Source organism: Chionomys nivalis, chromosome 3 (genome assembly GCF_950005125.1).
Source record: "Chionomys nivalis chromosome 3, mChiNiv1.1, whole genome shotgun sequence".
NCBI lineage: Eukaryota > Metazoa > Chordata > Mammalia > Rodentia > Cricetidae > Chionomys > Chionomys nivalis.
Window position 1 is genome coordinate 23,941,205 of NC_080088.1, and position 16,659 is coordinate 23,957,863.

General features: G+C 34.6%; 1 protein-coding gene across 9 annotated transcripts in view; it reads left to right on the forward strand.

Annotated features, from left to right (window-relative positions):
• Robo2 (roundabout guidance receptor 2) overlaps positions 1-16,284 on the forward strand; it is a 522,758-nt gene extending 506,474 nt beyond the window's left edge. For 2 of the 9 annotated variants that reach the window (XM_057763628.1, XM_057763631.1), the window contains 4 exons: positions 1,763-1,936; positions 8,634-8,906; positions 10,556-10,756; positions 11,924-16,283. In XM_057763628.1, the coding sequence (XP_057619611.1) occupies positions 1,763-1,936; positions 8,634-8,906; positions 10,556-10,756; positions 11,924-11,925 (650 nt within the window). In that variant the 3' untranslated portion in view covers positions 11,926-16,283. Of the gene's footprint in view, positions 1-1,762; positions 1,937-8,633; positions 8,907-10,555; positions 10,757-11,923 lie in introns of all 9 variants that reach the window. The other 7 variants (XM_057763633.1, XM_057763635.1, XM_057763636.1 and 4 more) reach the window with 5 other exon arrangements.
• Positions 16,285-16,659: the final 375 nt, after the last annotated feature.

The window sequence follows — 16,659 nt, forward strand, 5'->3', positions numbered from 1 at the left end:
GCAGAGGCACTCTCTGGGAAGGCTTCCCCAGCATGGGGTGCGTGGGTCTAAGACTGTTGTCTAACACTTCACTTGGCTGATGGTCCTAATGGTTTGACGAAGATTTTAATACAATAATTTATTACTTGTTTTAAAGGATGCTAACTAAAGATACACCAAATGCATTTGTGAGTTCGATAAGACAATATCTATATGTGTATTGCTCTTTAAGTAAATTTATTTTGATTACCAAGAGCAGTAAATAATAACATTGAAGTCAATTATATAATTGTTATGTATACTTCATGTCACAGCAGGAAGGAGATATGTAAGATTAATTTTGGTAATTTGTCAATAATTTGTAAACATGAAGATTTTGACAACAGCCCTTATATTTGTTTATGTACTTCCTTGCTGCATATAATAGGAATATGATAAGTGCATTTAGTATGCTTCCTAAACAAAATAAACTTACGAAATATCAAATGCACTCTTAAATTTAATGGTGCTCAAATAGTAAAGAAAAATTACTTTGAACCTTTGCTACACTTTCTGGCCATAAAATTATGTCTTGTACATTGTCTTTAAGTTTTACCATCAATATTTCTTTCAAGTGTGCATTAAGCATTCTTCAAACAAAATGGAAGAATTTTTCAGGCATTGCAAAGGTTTATTTTTATATAGCATCCAAATGCTAAAATATGTTGCAATAAACTGTTATTTGAATTTTCTTGCTTCATAAGACATAAGTCAGAATCTTTATGTTCCCCGAGTGCTTTCTTGTGGCATTTGCTGTAGGTAGAGAAGGGAGAAGGTGCAAGGGAGCTAATAAATTAGAAGACATAAGTGCACTAGCAGCATGTATGCTAATTGCTAATAAAGCATTAGGCAATATCAAGTCACAATGACTTAGAACAGTGCAACTATATATGGTAATTTTGTATAAAGTAAAAATATGCACAAGAGAATAAATATGTGCACATAAACTATTCCTCTCTTACATAATAAACTTAGTACTAAAATAATTCACTGTAGAAAATGTATTAGCTGACCTTTGTCCTGGAAAATTTTTATTCATATATTTTAAATTATCAAAAAATGGAGCAATTCATTTAAAAAAATTAAAGTATAGGGTCTATTCAGATATTATAATATGTGCAGAATACACCTATGACATTTTGGATAGACACCTGCTAGCTTCTACACTGATCTTACTTCATCCTGCTAAAAGAGCTAGAATTCATTGTGGGTGGATTCTAAGTGGTAAGGTTCTATATGCATCTCAGCAGACCATTCACATAAAACTTCAAATGTTATTCTCAGAAAAAGTTATGATTCTAGGAGTAAAGCATGACTAATTCAAATAAAGCAGTAGACAATTCATTTTTTCAAAATTCACTATATTAAGTTGAAAAATAAATGTGGCGTGCACTGGCCAAAATTTATGAAAGTCTTACGAAGATTGTGAAGATCCTATAAAACTATGATCAAGCAATGGGAAGCTTTCGGTTGGTGCATTTATTTCACGTTCCTTTGTTTGAAATGAGTTTTCATTGAGTAGGGTGTTCTTTGCATGTTAAAAAATGGATGAATTCTAAGCAGGAGTTCATGCATTTCATGGAGATAAGGAGCTGGGTTTTGTATCTTTGAACACCACCTGTAGGAGCATTCACTAGTAGTAGGTAGTGGTAGGTAGCCTAGTAAGAGCAGAGACACAAGGCAAGACAAAAATAGAGTGCTGTAGGGATGTTCTCCATGTCCACTCCTTTGATTTTCATTTCAGGAAAAGCCTTTACCTCCTCTCAAAGACCACGGCCCACCAGCCCATTTTCTACTGACAGTAACACCAGCGCTGCCCTGAATCAAAGTCAGAGGCCTCGGCCCACCAAAAAACACAAGGGAGGGAGGATGGACGCACAGCCAGTGTTACCTCATCGGAGGGAAGGGATGCCAGATGGTAGGTGTCTTGTCTTAACTTTTATCTCCGTATGAAGAAATATGCTTGGTGTTATCATTAAATTTCAGTAAAGTAGCTATTGTAGCTTAGGTGTTGCCTCAATACTCATTTGGCAACATTCCGTGTTTAAGTAAAACAGACTCTTTTACATTCATGTGGAATATTTTATTATTAAAATTATTATTACTGTTACTATTACTATTGCTATTACTATTATCATGCCTCAAGAGAGATCTAGAATGGAACTTTCCAAATTTTCAGCTCTTCTGAAAATATTCAGCATCTCATTTGAAGTGTAGGAAGGAAGCTGTCTGTATCATGTGATCTTGTCATGTATCAGGACATCTATAATCACATGTTAGTCTCCCTGGGACTCCTTTTCCTTCAGATCAGTCTGTGAAGTGATTTATTAAGGTTTTAAGTTTCTGAATTTCAGAACTAGAAAGCAGCCATACACGATGGATATGAAAACTTTCTTTGTTGCGGGATCTTCTATATGTGCTCACAATCTTAGAAACAGCAGAAAAGATGGAAAAAGAAATTTGTTTCTCAGTTGTAAAGTCTGGAATATCCAACTGTGGGAATCAGTTGAGAGACTCCTTTATGGATGTAGATGGTGCCTCCTCATTGTGACCTCACATGAAAGAACTCTCTCTGGTGTTTTTGATAAGAGCCCTGAGCCAACTTCATGATCTGATGACCTCACAAAGGTCTCAGTTCCTAATATCATACCAATAAGTAATAGGAATAACTTCAATATATGAATTTTAGAGACATAATGATTCCACCGATATGAAAGATTCAATATCTTTTTAATGTTAAAATAGTAAATACTTCTGACTTTGTGGAACATGGGTTTTATGTTCTAAATTTACTGCTTGTTGAGTGAGTGTGCCTACAAAAAAAAATTTAAAATATAACTGGTGTGGCTCCATTTGTAGAATGCTTGCCTCGCATAAAATTGAAGCCTGAAATTGGTTAACCAACAATACACAAACTGGCACATACAGGTAATCCAAGCACTTGGGAGGGTGAGATAGCAATATACAAAGTTCAAGTTAGAGGAGAACCTGGGCAATAAGAAACCAGTTCTCAAAAACTATTAGTGCAAATGATTTTCAATCCAACTTTCTTTATCAATGAATCAGTAACTGAATTTGAATGATGATGTTTTATTTAAATAATTTATTGCACAGAGTATCTGATATTTGAGCATTTCATTAGATACTGCTAAGTTTTGGAAGACATACAAGCTCAATAATGATTGTTTTAGTATGTCTACTGAATACTCTTAGTTATAATGTTTTCAGCTCAGTTCCGATATCTTCTCAAATATTCATCCTAAACTTTCACTTTAAGTCCTTGTTACTTAAAACATTTGAAATACTTACTGAAACCTTAGATGCAAAGATAGATTTCTGTTCTCATCTTAAAAACACCACCTTATATGTTCCTAAATTTTATCATGAGATCATTTTACTAAGTATAAAAAGGATGCACCTTGCTAACTGAAGGCTAAAACCATTTGTAGAAATTCTAAAATATGATCGTCTGGTTCTGATGTAATTGTCTGAGGTAGAGCCCACTTACTGGTATTTTTGTATCTTGGTTTGGAGAAGCCACAACCAGTCAGTGGGCATCATATTTACAAATGTGGAGTTAAACTTTAGCCAGAAAAAAAAAATGTTTTTGTCTTCATTTTTATGGGGGAAGAAGGCAGCAGCCATCACTGTACTTTCTTTCAATCTCATCATGCTAAGACTTAGAACACCAAGCACTTTCGTATTATTGCCCCTCTTTGTTCTTTGGGAAGTGTTTTCATGGAATATGGAAGTTAAGGATACAGGTGTATTCACAGGTGGGGAATTTGCTAACCCATAATGCACACACAAAGAAAATGTTTATGATCCTCTTTCTGCTTCAGATGCTCTGAGGATTAATTGATTACTTTAAGTAAATTGTAGTGTTGATCTCATTCTCTAAATATATGAAATTCTCTCACTGATATGCTCATTTCTAACATCCAAATTAATATGTATTATTGATAAAATCATTCTGTTGCAGAAGGTCATTGCTTAGCAGCATTTACTCTATAAGCATTTTACATTGAAACTTTTGAATTAAAGATTTTATAATCCTTATGAGCACATTAATTAGGGTAATTATTGTTGACTATTTTCTTTAATATTTAACCTCAGCATCTTAGCACAATAACAGTCTTATTCTCATTGACACAATCATCTTTCAAGGTCAGACAACTTTCCTTTAACCAGTTAAACAGGCATTAGGATTTGGAAATATTGGGGTAATCACTGTGTGTGTTGAGTGTGTGTGTGTCTGTCTGTCTGTCTGTCTACTCTGTAGGTATTTATGTTCACGTATATATGTTGAAGGGTGCACATGTATTTGCATGTGAGCTTGCCTCGTGCATGTTTAAATTAGCAGGTAATGATAGGTGTTTTTTTAAACAACTTTTTTTGTTTGTTTGTTTTAGAGATAGGGTGTTTCTCTGTTTCTGGAGCTCAACCATTGTTCATACAAGCTGGCTTGCAAGCTCCAAAGATACTCTTGCCTGGTCCTCCCCAGTAATGGGAGCCCATTAGCACTGGGAGCTCAGCAGCACTTGGAGTCCAGGAACACTTGGAGCCCAGTAGCACAGAGAACCCAAAAGCACTGGCAGCACAGAGGTCCAGGGAGCCCAGAAGCACTGGGAACACAGAGACACAGGGAGCCCACTGTAGCACCTGCCTTTGCTTTTTCTATGTGAGTGCTGGAGGATTGAAATCAGGTCTTCGTGCAGAGCAAGCATGTTTCCCTCTCACCCATCTGTCCAGCCACCTGTAACAACAATTTTAGAGTTGGACTTTGTGGACTCCGAAGCTAGAATGACAGATTGTTGTTGATAGTGGACTGTCCTATAGCAAGCGCCACACCCCATTCCTCATATGTCATTGTCAAGATTGCTGTTTTCTCGTGTCAAATCATCTTCTTCTTCTTCTTTTTTTTTTTTTTGGATTTTCGAGACAGGGCTTCTCCATAGCTTTTTGGTTCCTGTCCTGGAACTAGCTCTTGTAGACCAGGCTGGCCTCGAACTCACAGAGATCCGCCTGCCTCTGCCTCCCGAGCGCCTCCCGAGTGCTGGGATTAAAGGCGTGCGCCACCACTGCCCGGCTGTCAAATCATCTTCTAAGAAAAGGAAGTAGTTTTCTCTGTGTCAAGTGAAAGGAATTTGGAATAATAAGAAATGTCAGTTTCTATCCCAAAGGCTATGTAAAATCCCATACACAGTTATGGACATGCTGGTTTTTCTTGTGGAATGTCTCTTCTAAGCTGGGCTTGTTCAATATAAGTTTCTGTCCCTATAAGAAAATATCCTGACCAGTTCTGGTAGATGGTAGGTTCCCCATCAATGTGTTTTTCTGAGATGATTTTCTCTTAAACTGTTCTGTCTTTCCTCTAGTCTTTAATTCATAGAAAAAAATTCCTCCCTAGATCTGCCACAATTTAGCTTTCTGCAATTTTATGAGCTCATTGGTCCCTCCAGTTAAACATTGAGTGAGCATATATTTTAGATATGATTCCTTAATCTCCTGCATTTGATATCTAGTAAAAAACAAACAGAGGTTCACAGCAATATAAATGTGTAATGTATGCAAATGGTGAGTGTTGCCATGGAGAAAGAAACAACAGGAAATTGTAAAGTATTTAGGAGGAAGTATTTTAATAAAGGGAGCTTCCAGGGAAAGACTCAACAACAGCTTGACATATGAGAAAAGACAGGAATAATGTAAAGAAAAGAACAATACTTATTTCCAAGGAAAGGTCATCTTAGAAGTTGATACAGCAATTGAAATCCTGGTGCATATTTGAAACTTTATTTTTTTAAAGGAAGGTGAGCAATATGACTAGAGCAAATAATATAGAATATGATGCCAGGCATGCAAGGAAGGAGCAATGCTTATGGACCTTTATGCTGAGGAACTGTCATAAACTTTTACAGTGTTTTGAATGGAAAATTCCTAAAAGACTGTGTGTGTGTGTGTGTGTGTATATATATTCTGAAAAACGCATGTTTATATCATTAAGGTAAAATGGTGGCATAATCGTATATCTTAATATTAAAAATGCAATATATGTTAATATAAAAATAGTCTCAACTTTTTTGTAACAAAGAATTAAGTGCCCAAAAGTGTAAAAATATAGATAATTGAAGTTCATAGAAGCAATAACTAAGGGTAGTTCATGCCAAGATGAGATCAGTGAAAGCAATAAGAAAGGTAAGATACTGGAGATGGAACTAGTGGGATTTGTAAACATAAAGTAATATAGGCCACCACCCTTTCAAATAGAAAGGGATTCAAAGACTTTCCAATTTGGGGAGTGAGAAGAATGGAACTGTAGCAGACTGAGGGGAGAAACACTGTTGTAGAAACGTATGTCTTCATGGGATGATGCAAAGCTATGTGGAAGTACTTCCTAAACTCCTGAGCTGAGCTGGACCCTGGGAACAAAATTTCATGAATTGGATTTTATGAAAAGAAAGACATATGCTGGAGATGCTTGATTTCTTTGTGTTCCATCCCCATCCATTTACCTAAAAAATAAATGAGAATAATAAGGTACCTATGTCATTGGACTGTCATTGTTTGACAATAGCTAACCCACAGTAGGCCAGTGAGATACTCTAGTGAATGGACTTACTTGAAATAATTCCACTAAGAATTGAATAATGAATTTAATTTAAGTAAATGTATTGTATTATATACCTTTATTTTCCACAATCATCTATAATTCCATCTCTTTCCAGTTTATTTCAATGTGCATTCAATGTCCCTTATTCTTAGAAGATAAAATCTCCAAGGATATTATATAATTACAAAGCTATATAATTTCAAGTCAAATTAAATAGGCATCAGAATTTCAGCTGCCATAAGCAAATGCCATTTTGGCCATTTTAGAAATTAAACAACTCAGATGGAGAAGAAAAATCAATGACAAGATATGTTATTTTAGAAACCAATACAATCCTTTCCCCTCACTGACAGACTAAGTCCAATAACTCAAATGAAATAATTAATTTGCATCCATAATAACACACAGCAAAGGAAGCCAGTATTGAATGTAAAGGAAACACCAAACTCATTAGATTATCATGCAAACAGATAACTCATTATTGCATGAGCTCTTCATTTTGGGAGAAATGTTCCAAATGCAATCCTATCCTGCCAGACAACATCCCTTTCTCATCAATGGTTAGTAGTTGTGATCTGACATGAAGACATTCATGAGAGCTGAGAATGCTGCTTCAACTTGGAACCTCGAAGACAAATGCTCAACAAAGAATTAGTGTCTTTCCAATGGATGATAATAATGCTTTGCTCATAAAACAGAGAAAAGAGATTTTAAGAGAGCTGACTTCTAGTGTATAATTTTGGCTTGGCCTTTCTGATTTCATTAGTATTATTAGAAACAAAAAAAAGTGTATTTAAAAAGAGGAATGAAAAAATAATCTCCCACATTAAATGGAACATCATTATTTATTTAATAAATGTATATTGCATGATACATAAGTTTTATACATAAGCAACATAATTGTCTCATCTTAGGGTGAGCCAAGAAGTTTACAATAGCTTGAAAGAAAACTTAAATGACCCTGATATAAATGAATGTTTAGAAGATTTCAAAGTCCTTAATCATGTCATTTTAGAAATAATATTAGAAAGATATAAAGGGAAATGTAACTTCATAATCAAAGACATTCAAAATATAAAGATGAAAATCTAAAGAGTTTGCAAAGGAAAATGAAAAATTAACTCACATTCAACATTTAAGTTTTCTTCATTTCCAAAGTTTCATTTTAAAAGCTCTTTCAGGCTACAGTTAGGTCCAGACTCTTCTAAAATGTTCTTTCAAAATCTTATCTCTTCCCCTCCATCTCTAATTCACAAAATACATTGTCTACTCTAGTCACCATTTAGCATATTCAATCGGTGCTCTGAACATTGGTTATTACTTATGAAAATTAATACAAGGGACGATTATAGTATATTAGTTGTAACTCATTAGCTAACTCATGAAACGAACAAGTAGGATCAGTTGTCAGGCAGAATGTTAATTGAATTTAATACAGTTAGCTTAACCCTTTGCCTGTTGCTCAATGTGGTACGCACTTGTGTAAAGACAGACCTACCCTGCATATGCTTTAGACTCTAGTCCCTAATGTCTGGAGCATGATCTTTCCTGTGGAGATTATTTATAGAGCTTTTGTTCTCAGGGCCTTTTACTAGTACAGCTGCTAGAATCTATAGTGATTTTTTTTTCCCTCATTGTATTTCTATCTTGAAGAGAGGGGGATTGAATTTAAACCACAACTCGTTCTTTACGTTGAGTGTTAACCCGTAGCATGCTGCCGAAAATATATTCCCTGTTGAACAGATGGATGAAAACAGTCGATTATTAGCTCAAAGATGCTATGGCAAGAAGATAGAAGACAAAGCAATAGCATGCATTTTGAATGCCATTAATTGATTCTTATTTTCAATAAATTCCTTTTGCATGGGTGGTGCTTGTAAAAGGGCAAGGGGTTTTTCCTTTTTGTTGTCGTTTTTTGATTTTTTTTTCAATTTTTCAACTTGAAGTTAAACTTGTATTTTTCATTAAATCATAGTTCATTCTAAACATTATTCAAAATTTTTAGATCTTCCCCCACCACCAGATCCCCCACCAAGTCAGGGTTTAAGACAGCAGATAGGCCTGAGCCAGCATTCTGGTAACGTGGAAAATTCAACAGAGAGAAAAGGAAGCTCTCTAGAGAGACAACAAGCGGCCGACTTAGAAGACACAAAGAGCTCATTGGATTGTCCAGCTAAAACCGCCCTAGAGTGGCAGCGTCCAACCCAGGATTGGATAAACTCTACTGACCGCCAAGAAGATACACGGAAAGCCCCACACAAACAAGGGGTTAGATCAGGTGTGTGCCGCACAGTCCCAGGAAAGTGGGACTGCTGTCACGTGTTTGTTTCCTACCAGGTATTTTAGGAATGGCAATTGTTAATGGCTTCTGGAACACATTTGTCTTAAATCTGTCCAAACTAGCATTCTTTGGCAGAGCTTAACAGCAAACATTCAGTGTGGCCTAGTCCACAAGTTAACCCAGTATAAGGTCTTTGATCTTAAAAACCTCCAGGTTTCATCAACAATGCTCAGAAAATAGCTTGATGTTGATATCCATGAACATCTATATTGAGTGTTTTTAAGAACACTGAATTTCTTCTTTCATGTCAACTTAGTCTACTTGATTGAAGTAGCCACTCGTTTGAAAAAGAGCTCACAACATTCAAAAGGGGGAATTAATTTAGCTCACAAAACTGCAAGTAGATGTCCAATCAATATCATAAGGTTAGAAAAGGTGGAACTGAGTTCATATGCTATCCAGCAGACTAAATGATGTTAAATGTTAACATTTGGAAGAGTTCTTATTTATAAGAAAAAAAAATCCTGGAAGTCTGACAACATAAACCCCATAATTCCTGCTTGGATTTTTTTGGGGAGGATGTAAATCTATTACACAAATATATTTTGGGGGGAACTTCCACTTTTGTTTAGTACCTACTAGAAATGAACACACAGACACACACTTCTATAAAGCATCCCTTTAACTATTCTCTATTAATCTGTACTCGGTCTTGTCTAAGTATGTCTTTGCCTCATGCATTTTCCATAATCACATTTTTTCACCATGTGATGCTCAAGTCTTGGAAAATTCTTTTGTGAAAGGGCCATAAAATGGCAATCACAACATTGAGATTTAATTAAATATTTTGGAAAGTTACCAGCTGTAAAAGAAATACAACCTGACCCTTTTTATTAAAAAGTAGCTAAGGAATGAACTGGTAAATTCAATCAGATGTTTTATTCACTAAATAATGACATATACCCAGAAAATCAGAAGAAACAATAGTGGAGCTGGAAGGGATGGGAGATGAGAAATGACTGGAATAAAGAGAAGAGGAGCTCTAAGCATTAACATATTGATTGTAACACATAATTTATTTCTGGAAAGGCAATATCTAAAAATAACATTAATATATTATAATTAATGTTTGGTTCTCTTTTAATGAAACACAGAACCTTTCAAACAATAGATTTCTGGCTCAAGAAATAAACAGAAATTTAAGATTCATATTTAATTCACTAATATATAGTTCTAGTTCTAAACTGATTGAGACAATATTGCCATAATTTAAACTAAAACAAAAACCATGTTTCCTCAGTCTTAATGGAAAAATTAAATTGAGCTTCACTGAACTCCAGAAATAATTCTCAGACATTATATTTGTTTAGTAAAAATAATGGTTCTTTAAAGCAACACTCTGTTTCGATGAATTTAAACCTTGAAAATACGATTCTGTACTTATCCCAATCTCTTAATCCCATCCCTCTCAGTGTCTGTGTTAGGAAATGTTGCCTGTGTGTGGAAATACCTTTAATATTTGGGACTGCTTAAACTTCATGGTTTTAATTTTGTTCAAGAATGGAAAATAATGTTTGGGTTTCGGTTTGACCCCTGTTTTGCAGTTCAATTTAGTCTTTTATGACTTGTTTCTTTTTTTTTTTCAGAGGAGTCCTTGGTACCCTACAGCAAGCCCAGTTTCCCATCTCCAGGTGGGCACAGCTCTTCAGGAACAGCCTCCTCAAAAGGGTCCACTGGCCCTCGGAAGGCCGAGGTATTGAGGGGCAGCCACCAGCGGAATGCCAGTGACCTTCTGGACATTGGATATGGGGGCTCAAATAGTCAAGGACAGTTTACAGGTGAATTATGTAAGTCTTTGGGGTCATTTTAAAGGCCATCGTGATTCAGAAAGTATATTGGCCTGATGGAACCACTATATTAAGCGTATTTCTGAATGATAGAAAATTTCCTCTGCTAATAAACAACCAAATTATTTTGTTCAGGATTGTTCATAAGTTAAAGGATAAGGTTTATAGCAGTCAGTGATGCAAACGTATCATGGGTATTTCAAGTTATTTAAACTCTATATCAGTCTTTTAGTGCCTGAAATTAAACTTAATATTTAAAGTTAAATATAATTCATTTGGTCGGGGGCCTCTTTGCACTTTTTCACTGAGTACAATAAAGAAAAGGATGGAAATTCTCCACTCGATATTTTGTTGGTTCATTGTGAGGGGGACTGAATGTAGTATCTCCTCCTTAGCACTGAGATGATTTTGCCTCTCCTGTTAGCTTTTGTGAACCTTTTCAGCAGTTCCCCCTACTTGAATTGGTCTTTATTCTTACATTTTAAAAATAAACAGGCCGGGCAATGGTGGCACATGACTTTAATCCCAGCCCTCGGGAGGCAGAAGCAGGCTCATCTCAAAGAGTTTGAGACCAGCCTGTTCTACAAGAGCTAGTTCCAGGACAGGCACCAAAGCTACAGCAAAATCCTGTCTCGAAAAACCAAATCAACCAACCAATAAAGAATTAAAAAGAGATAACATAAATTCTTTCTACATCAATTTTCTCCCATGAAATGTGGATCTGCTGGTGGTTTTGTGTCAGTGTTGGAACTAATTCATCCTGTGATGAAGGCAGATTTCTGACAAAGCTGCAGAGTTCTATACGAATCTGAATTACTACTACCAGCTACTGCTAAGTTTGTTTTTATGGCTTGTTTATAACTTCTACTACGATTCACACATGCATGGGTTCTTTTTTTTTCCATACTTTACAGTATCTGTCATCTGATAAGTACTGCATGAAAGCCTCCATGTGCATCACAGATCTATAAGCTTCCTAGTACTTCCCTGCCCTAGTCAGTCTTGAAAGAGAATGACTTAAACTCACAAATGCAATACTTAGGTGACAATCTTTAGATGACTGTCTGGCTGCATTGATTTTATTGCTATCCAGGATAGAAGAATATTTAACATATGAGAAAGCTATATTTATGAATATTGTTTTTTTGTTTGTTTGTTTTTTTTCAGAGTAACTGAGAGGGGACATACAAAGATGCTCTGAGGACCATCAGGTCTGAACTCATGGAAGTGATTACATTTAACAGTGCAATGAACATTTTCTTTATTTATGTACTATTAAAAAACTGTAAATGCAATGTAAAGACACACAGCCACATGTATCCCACAGTTATTTTCTTGTGTTCTCCTCTTAATTACACCACCTACCTTAACTCTTTCTTGTCAGGAGTATATAAGAAAAAGAAAGAAAACAAAACTCACCCTCCAGGAAGAAAAGGATTTCCTCTGTATATAATTTCTTTTTTGCATTGCTATGCAAGCTCACTCAACTCTGTTCAGATTATTGTCTGTTCTTATTGGTCTGTTGTACTATATGTGAATTAATGGGCTGTGGTGCCATATATTAACTTTTAATTGTGTAACTTTTTATGTTTAAATTTTGCACTGCAATTTTATTTGGTGATAAGCACAAATCTCTACTCCTCATGACATGAAGAAAAAGATTGAATGTGAAGGGAGTTTTCTGTACTGTAAGTTAAGTTGGGTAATACTGGTGTAACCAATTCTGTGAGATGGTTTTCATTTGGGGGTGTAGAAATAGGAAGATTCGAAGGAATGATAGTGTTGGCAAAGTCTTCTCAAAACATCAGATATTGCGTGAATTTTAAGAAGGAGAAAGATGGCTTTTACTATTGAAAAAAAGCACGGGTCAAAAGAAATAAGTTTAAGTCTAGAAGAATATGGGTTAAAGTATGTTGGTAGCAAAGATGTACTAACTTGCTGTAAAATTATAATTAAAGTTTTATTTAGAATCAACTTTACCGTCATTGTAATTGACCCAACTGAAAATTACAATGAGCAAAATGAAATTAAGGTGTTTCAAGAGATCTGTATTTATACTACAGCTTTTAAAAAATAACTTGCTTGAAAGACCATAATTAACCTTTTCAATTCATTAAGTCAGAGTATAACATGAAGTTCCCCAAGGAAACAAAGAATCAACTCTAGAAATTTTAGCAACTAGTTAAAGAAACAACTTGTTATTAGGGCATACTCAAGCCAATTTTGGATATTGCTCATCTTTCTAATACATGTACAGTACATACTAGAGGATGTGGCCACATCACTTAAGTTCATTACTTAAAAATCTAATGCATTATACATACAATTTTGTTTTTAGTTTGATTAAGCAGTGAAATTGATGCCACCAAATGTATAGGCAAGTTGTTAAGCGCTTAACTTAAGTAACTTAAGCAGTACTCACAGTATGTTCAGTTAACAATTAGTAGATTTATTGGACTAAATATTTTCTAGTACATTCTCAGAAATTGGCTACCAACGAAAATCTGTTTGACCCATTTTGAATGAGTAAATTGGAAAGAACAGTCAAACGGGAGAAAATGCATGTTTATACACTTTTTAAATAAAACCAAATCTTGTAAGTGGACATTAATAACAGTGTCCTGCCTCATTTGTTTTCACGACTTTGAGAACAAGGAGTTTCTGGACATCAATTACATATGCTCAAAATAAATGTGACTTTGAAATGTATGTTAGCTACTGTACATGTATGTAAGTCGAGTAGATGATAGCCTTCCTCAAATTACCACTTATGACATTTTCCCATGTGCTACCTACACAATCTTAAATTTGAGTCTTGCCAATGTTTTCTATTACTTTTTCTTATGATATGTTCAATAGATGTTATCTTAAAAAATATTCATTGTGATGGTCAAGATATTCAGTTTTCAAGTAGGAGTCGTTTTGATTGACAATACACACTGTGCATTATTGGCTCAGATGCCAATTCATATGACATTACAATATGAAATACATAAGTTCATGGTTTCAAGGCTACTGTACCACACAGACAAGCAGAGAATGTGATGTTCTTCGTGGGTCTCAAAATTTTCTTAGTGCCATATAGTTAACTTTCTTCACTGAAGGGACAAATAATTCTGATACAACTTTTAACAACTTTTTACCATCAGTGCCTAAATTTTATTGAAATTTGATGTCTCTGGTACAAGGAAATGGGAAAAGTTGAACAGTTTCTGTGAAAAAGAAAGAAAAATGTAAACACAATGACTTTAATTTTGCATTTACATAGTTCCTTTTTCTATGGCTTCTATTTAAAAGCATAGGATCTTTTAAGAAACATATTTAGTTAGATTTTCACTTCATGTTCATGAATAACATAATTTAGTGTAAAACAGTATAAGTATGGTAACTGACATTGACAGATTATTATTAAACCAAGTCACAAGAAATGAGATCTTCAGATCACATGATGGCTTAGAGAATTATTTGGGATTATAGCACCATGTCTTCCTCATTGTCTGCAGTATAGAATTATAAACAGTTAGATTGTGTTCATACAGATTACAGACTGTGATTACTGCAAAATCTTTTACCCAATATCTGCCAGGAAGACAAGGAAACATGCTATGACCATTTGAATTCAGACATACTATCACAAACAGAAAGGTATTCATCATCTAGGTATTTGTACAAATACATTCATCGTTAATATTCATATTGTTGACAGAGGAACACATACCTTATGAGAGTCCCGTGTCTTCCCTTTTTGAAGTCAACTGAATGTTATAGGAAATATACTGAGCTCACTCTTCTGTGAGCCTGAACAGAAACCTGCATAAGCCATCAGAAGGAATTCTGGGTGGAAATGAAACCTCATTTTTTGCTCATAGGCAATATTGCTGTGTAGTCATGCCAGACCCAAGCATAGCTTCTTTCAGAACAGGCAAAATCTCCTTAGGGAATGCAAGAAAAGCAGCCCCCAAACTCAGGTATGCCAGTATAAGCAGTGGAGTCTGCCTACCCTTTCCAGGCCATTTTACAAAAGTAATTTAGGTAAGGACAGCACTATGAAAACATTGAACTCCTTCACAGCATTTGGAGAAGCTCAAGGAAGTATATAGGAAAGTCAAGACCAATGTGTAAGACAACACACGACCAAAGTGAAGTAAAAGCTTGCAAATTTACTTACTTTGACTAACAAAACAGATCTAGTATGTTCTATGTTATAGTACAATATTCTACATATTTATATACATTTTCGGTAAGATTTCAGTTGCAAGTTTGTAAGTGATTTCATGAAATACTACCAAGTTTTACTTAGTGAATTTATGCAATTTTTCATTGATGATAAAACAATTGCTGCATCAATGAGCTCATAATTGCAGATCACTTCCCTGAGAATTGATCTTGTCAATACTGAAGATATGCAAAACCATAATATTCACTACTGTTAGCTTGTTCATCTACTTCTGTATATTGTGGGTGGGGGAAAACTCTGTCTTTCCACATTATCCGAGAGGTGAAATGATTTTTTCTTTGTTTTATCATAATGGTTACTTCAAATGAAACCACATACATTTTTAAAGGACATGCCATTTACAGATATTTTTTACTCTCATAATTTTAAAAGTGTTCATTGTGATTTTAAAGTGTTACAAGATAATAGATTTTGTGGCCGTGGGTAGACTTTTTATACTTTGTTTTATAGATGAATTTTTTTCAATGTAGTTTGAGTCACGAAACACTATCCCAAATCTTGTTATGTTTCATTTGATGTTATTAGATCAGCAAAGAAATGGGCATAAAATTGATTCACAGTATTGTCAAAAAGTTGTGTATTGTGTATTCACTGGGAAAAATAAAAATATATTCACATTTCAATTTTGTAAAAAAAAGCCATTTATGTAAAACAAATTTGTCTGTGGACAAACCAAAAATAGACCTTTGTGTCACTTTGGGAGCTCTGTGGATATTTTTGGCCCTATTCATATTTCTTTTAATAATTCAGAGATGGATCAGAAGTGCTAAGTAGGAAATTATGTTGACTAGGTAGTCATGATTAAAAGACACTAATAAAGACTACAAGTATTTAGAATTATACCTCCTTCTCTGTCCAGGACTAATTTGCAGATCTATTCCCCCCACATACACATAATGATGTTTAGGTAAGCAGCAAACTTATTTGACCAACAGAACTACTGTACTGATATTTTGAAAGGTAAGTAAATGCAACTGGAAGCAAGTGGTCCCCTTTTGCTTGTTTGTCTTAGAGAGGTAATGATGCATCTCTGTTAGGGTATAAAGACTAATGCATCAATTCAGGGAATGAGTAGAAAAGTATTCTCTCTTGTACTTCATGAATATTCCAATCTTTTAAATTAAAAATACAATTATAGGTCACGATTCTTGCCAAAATAAAAGATGCATTTATGTTCATTAATAATCACAGTAACAATAAAAATAAAGAGAAAACTGGGAAAATCATGTTACACTGAAATGTTCATTTTAAAGTATCTTTAAGGAACACATAGTAAAAGTACTGTGTAATTCAGTTACATTTATTTTAACTAACTGAGGAGGGAATAAGATACTATGAGAATAATTATAAATAATGTGCACAGTGTGGTGAAAATATATAAACATGTAAATTAAAACAATCTACCAGTTACCTGTGTGTCAAATGACAGAAGAATGAGAAAACCACCATTATTTTATTGAATCTCTATTTTGGAAACACCAAGACTAGGAAAATGTGTAAAAGTATCAAAACAGTTTATACATACTTTCTTAATTATTGCATATACAAACTCAAGAAAAGATATGTCATTGTTACGAGAATGCTCACACAAAACATAATAATGTATAGTTCCAATTTAAGAAAACCTACTTTATTTTGTTCAGATAAGAGAGCAGATCTCAGGTTA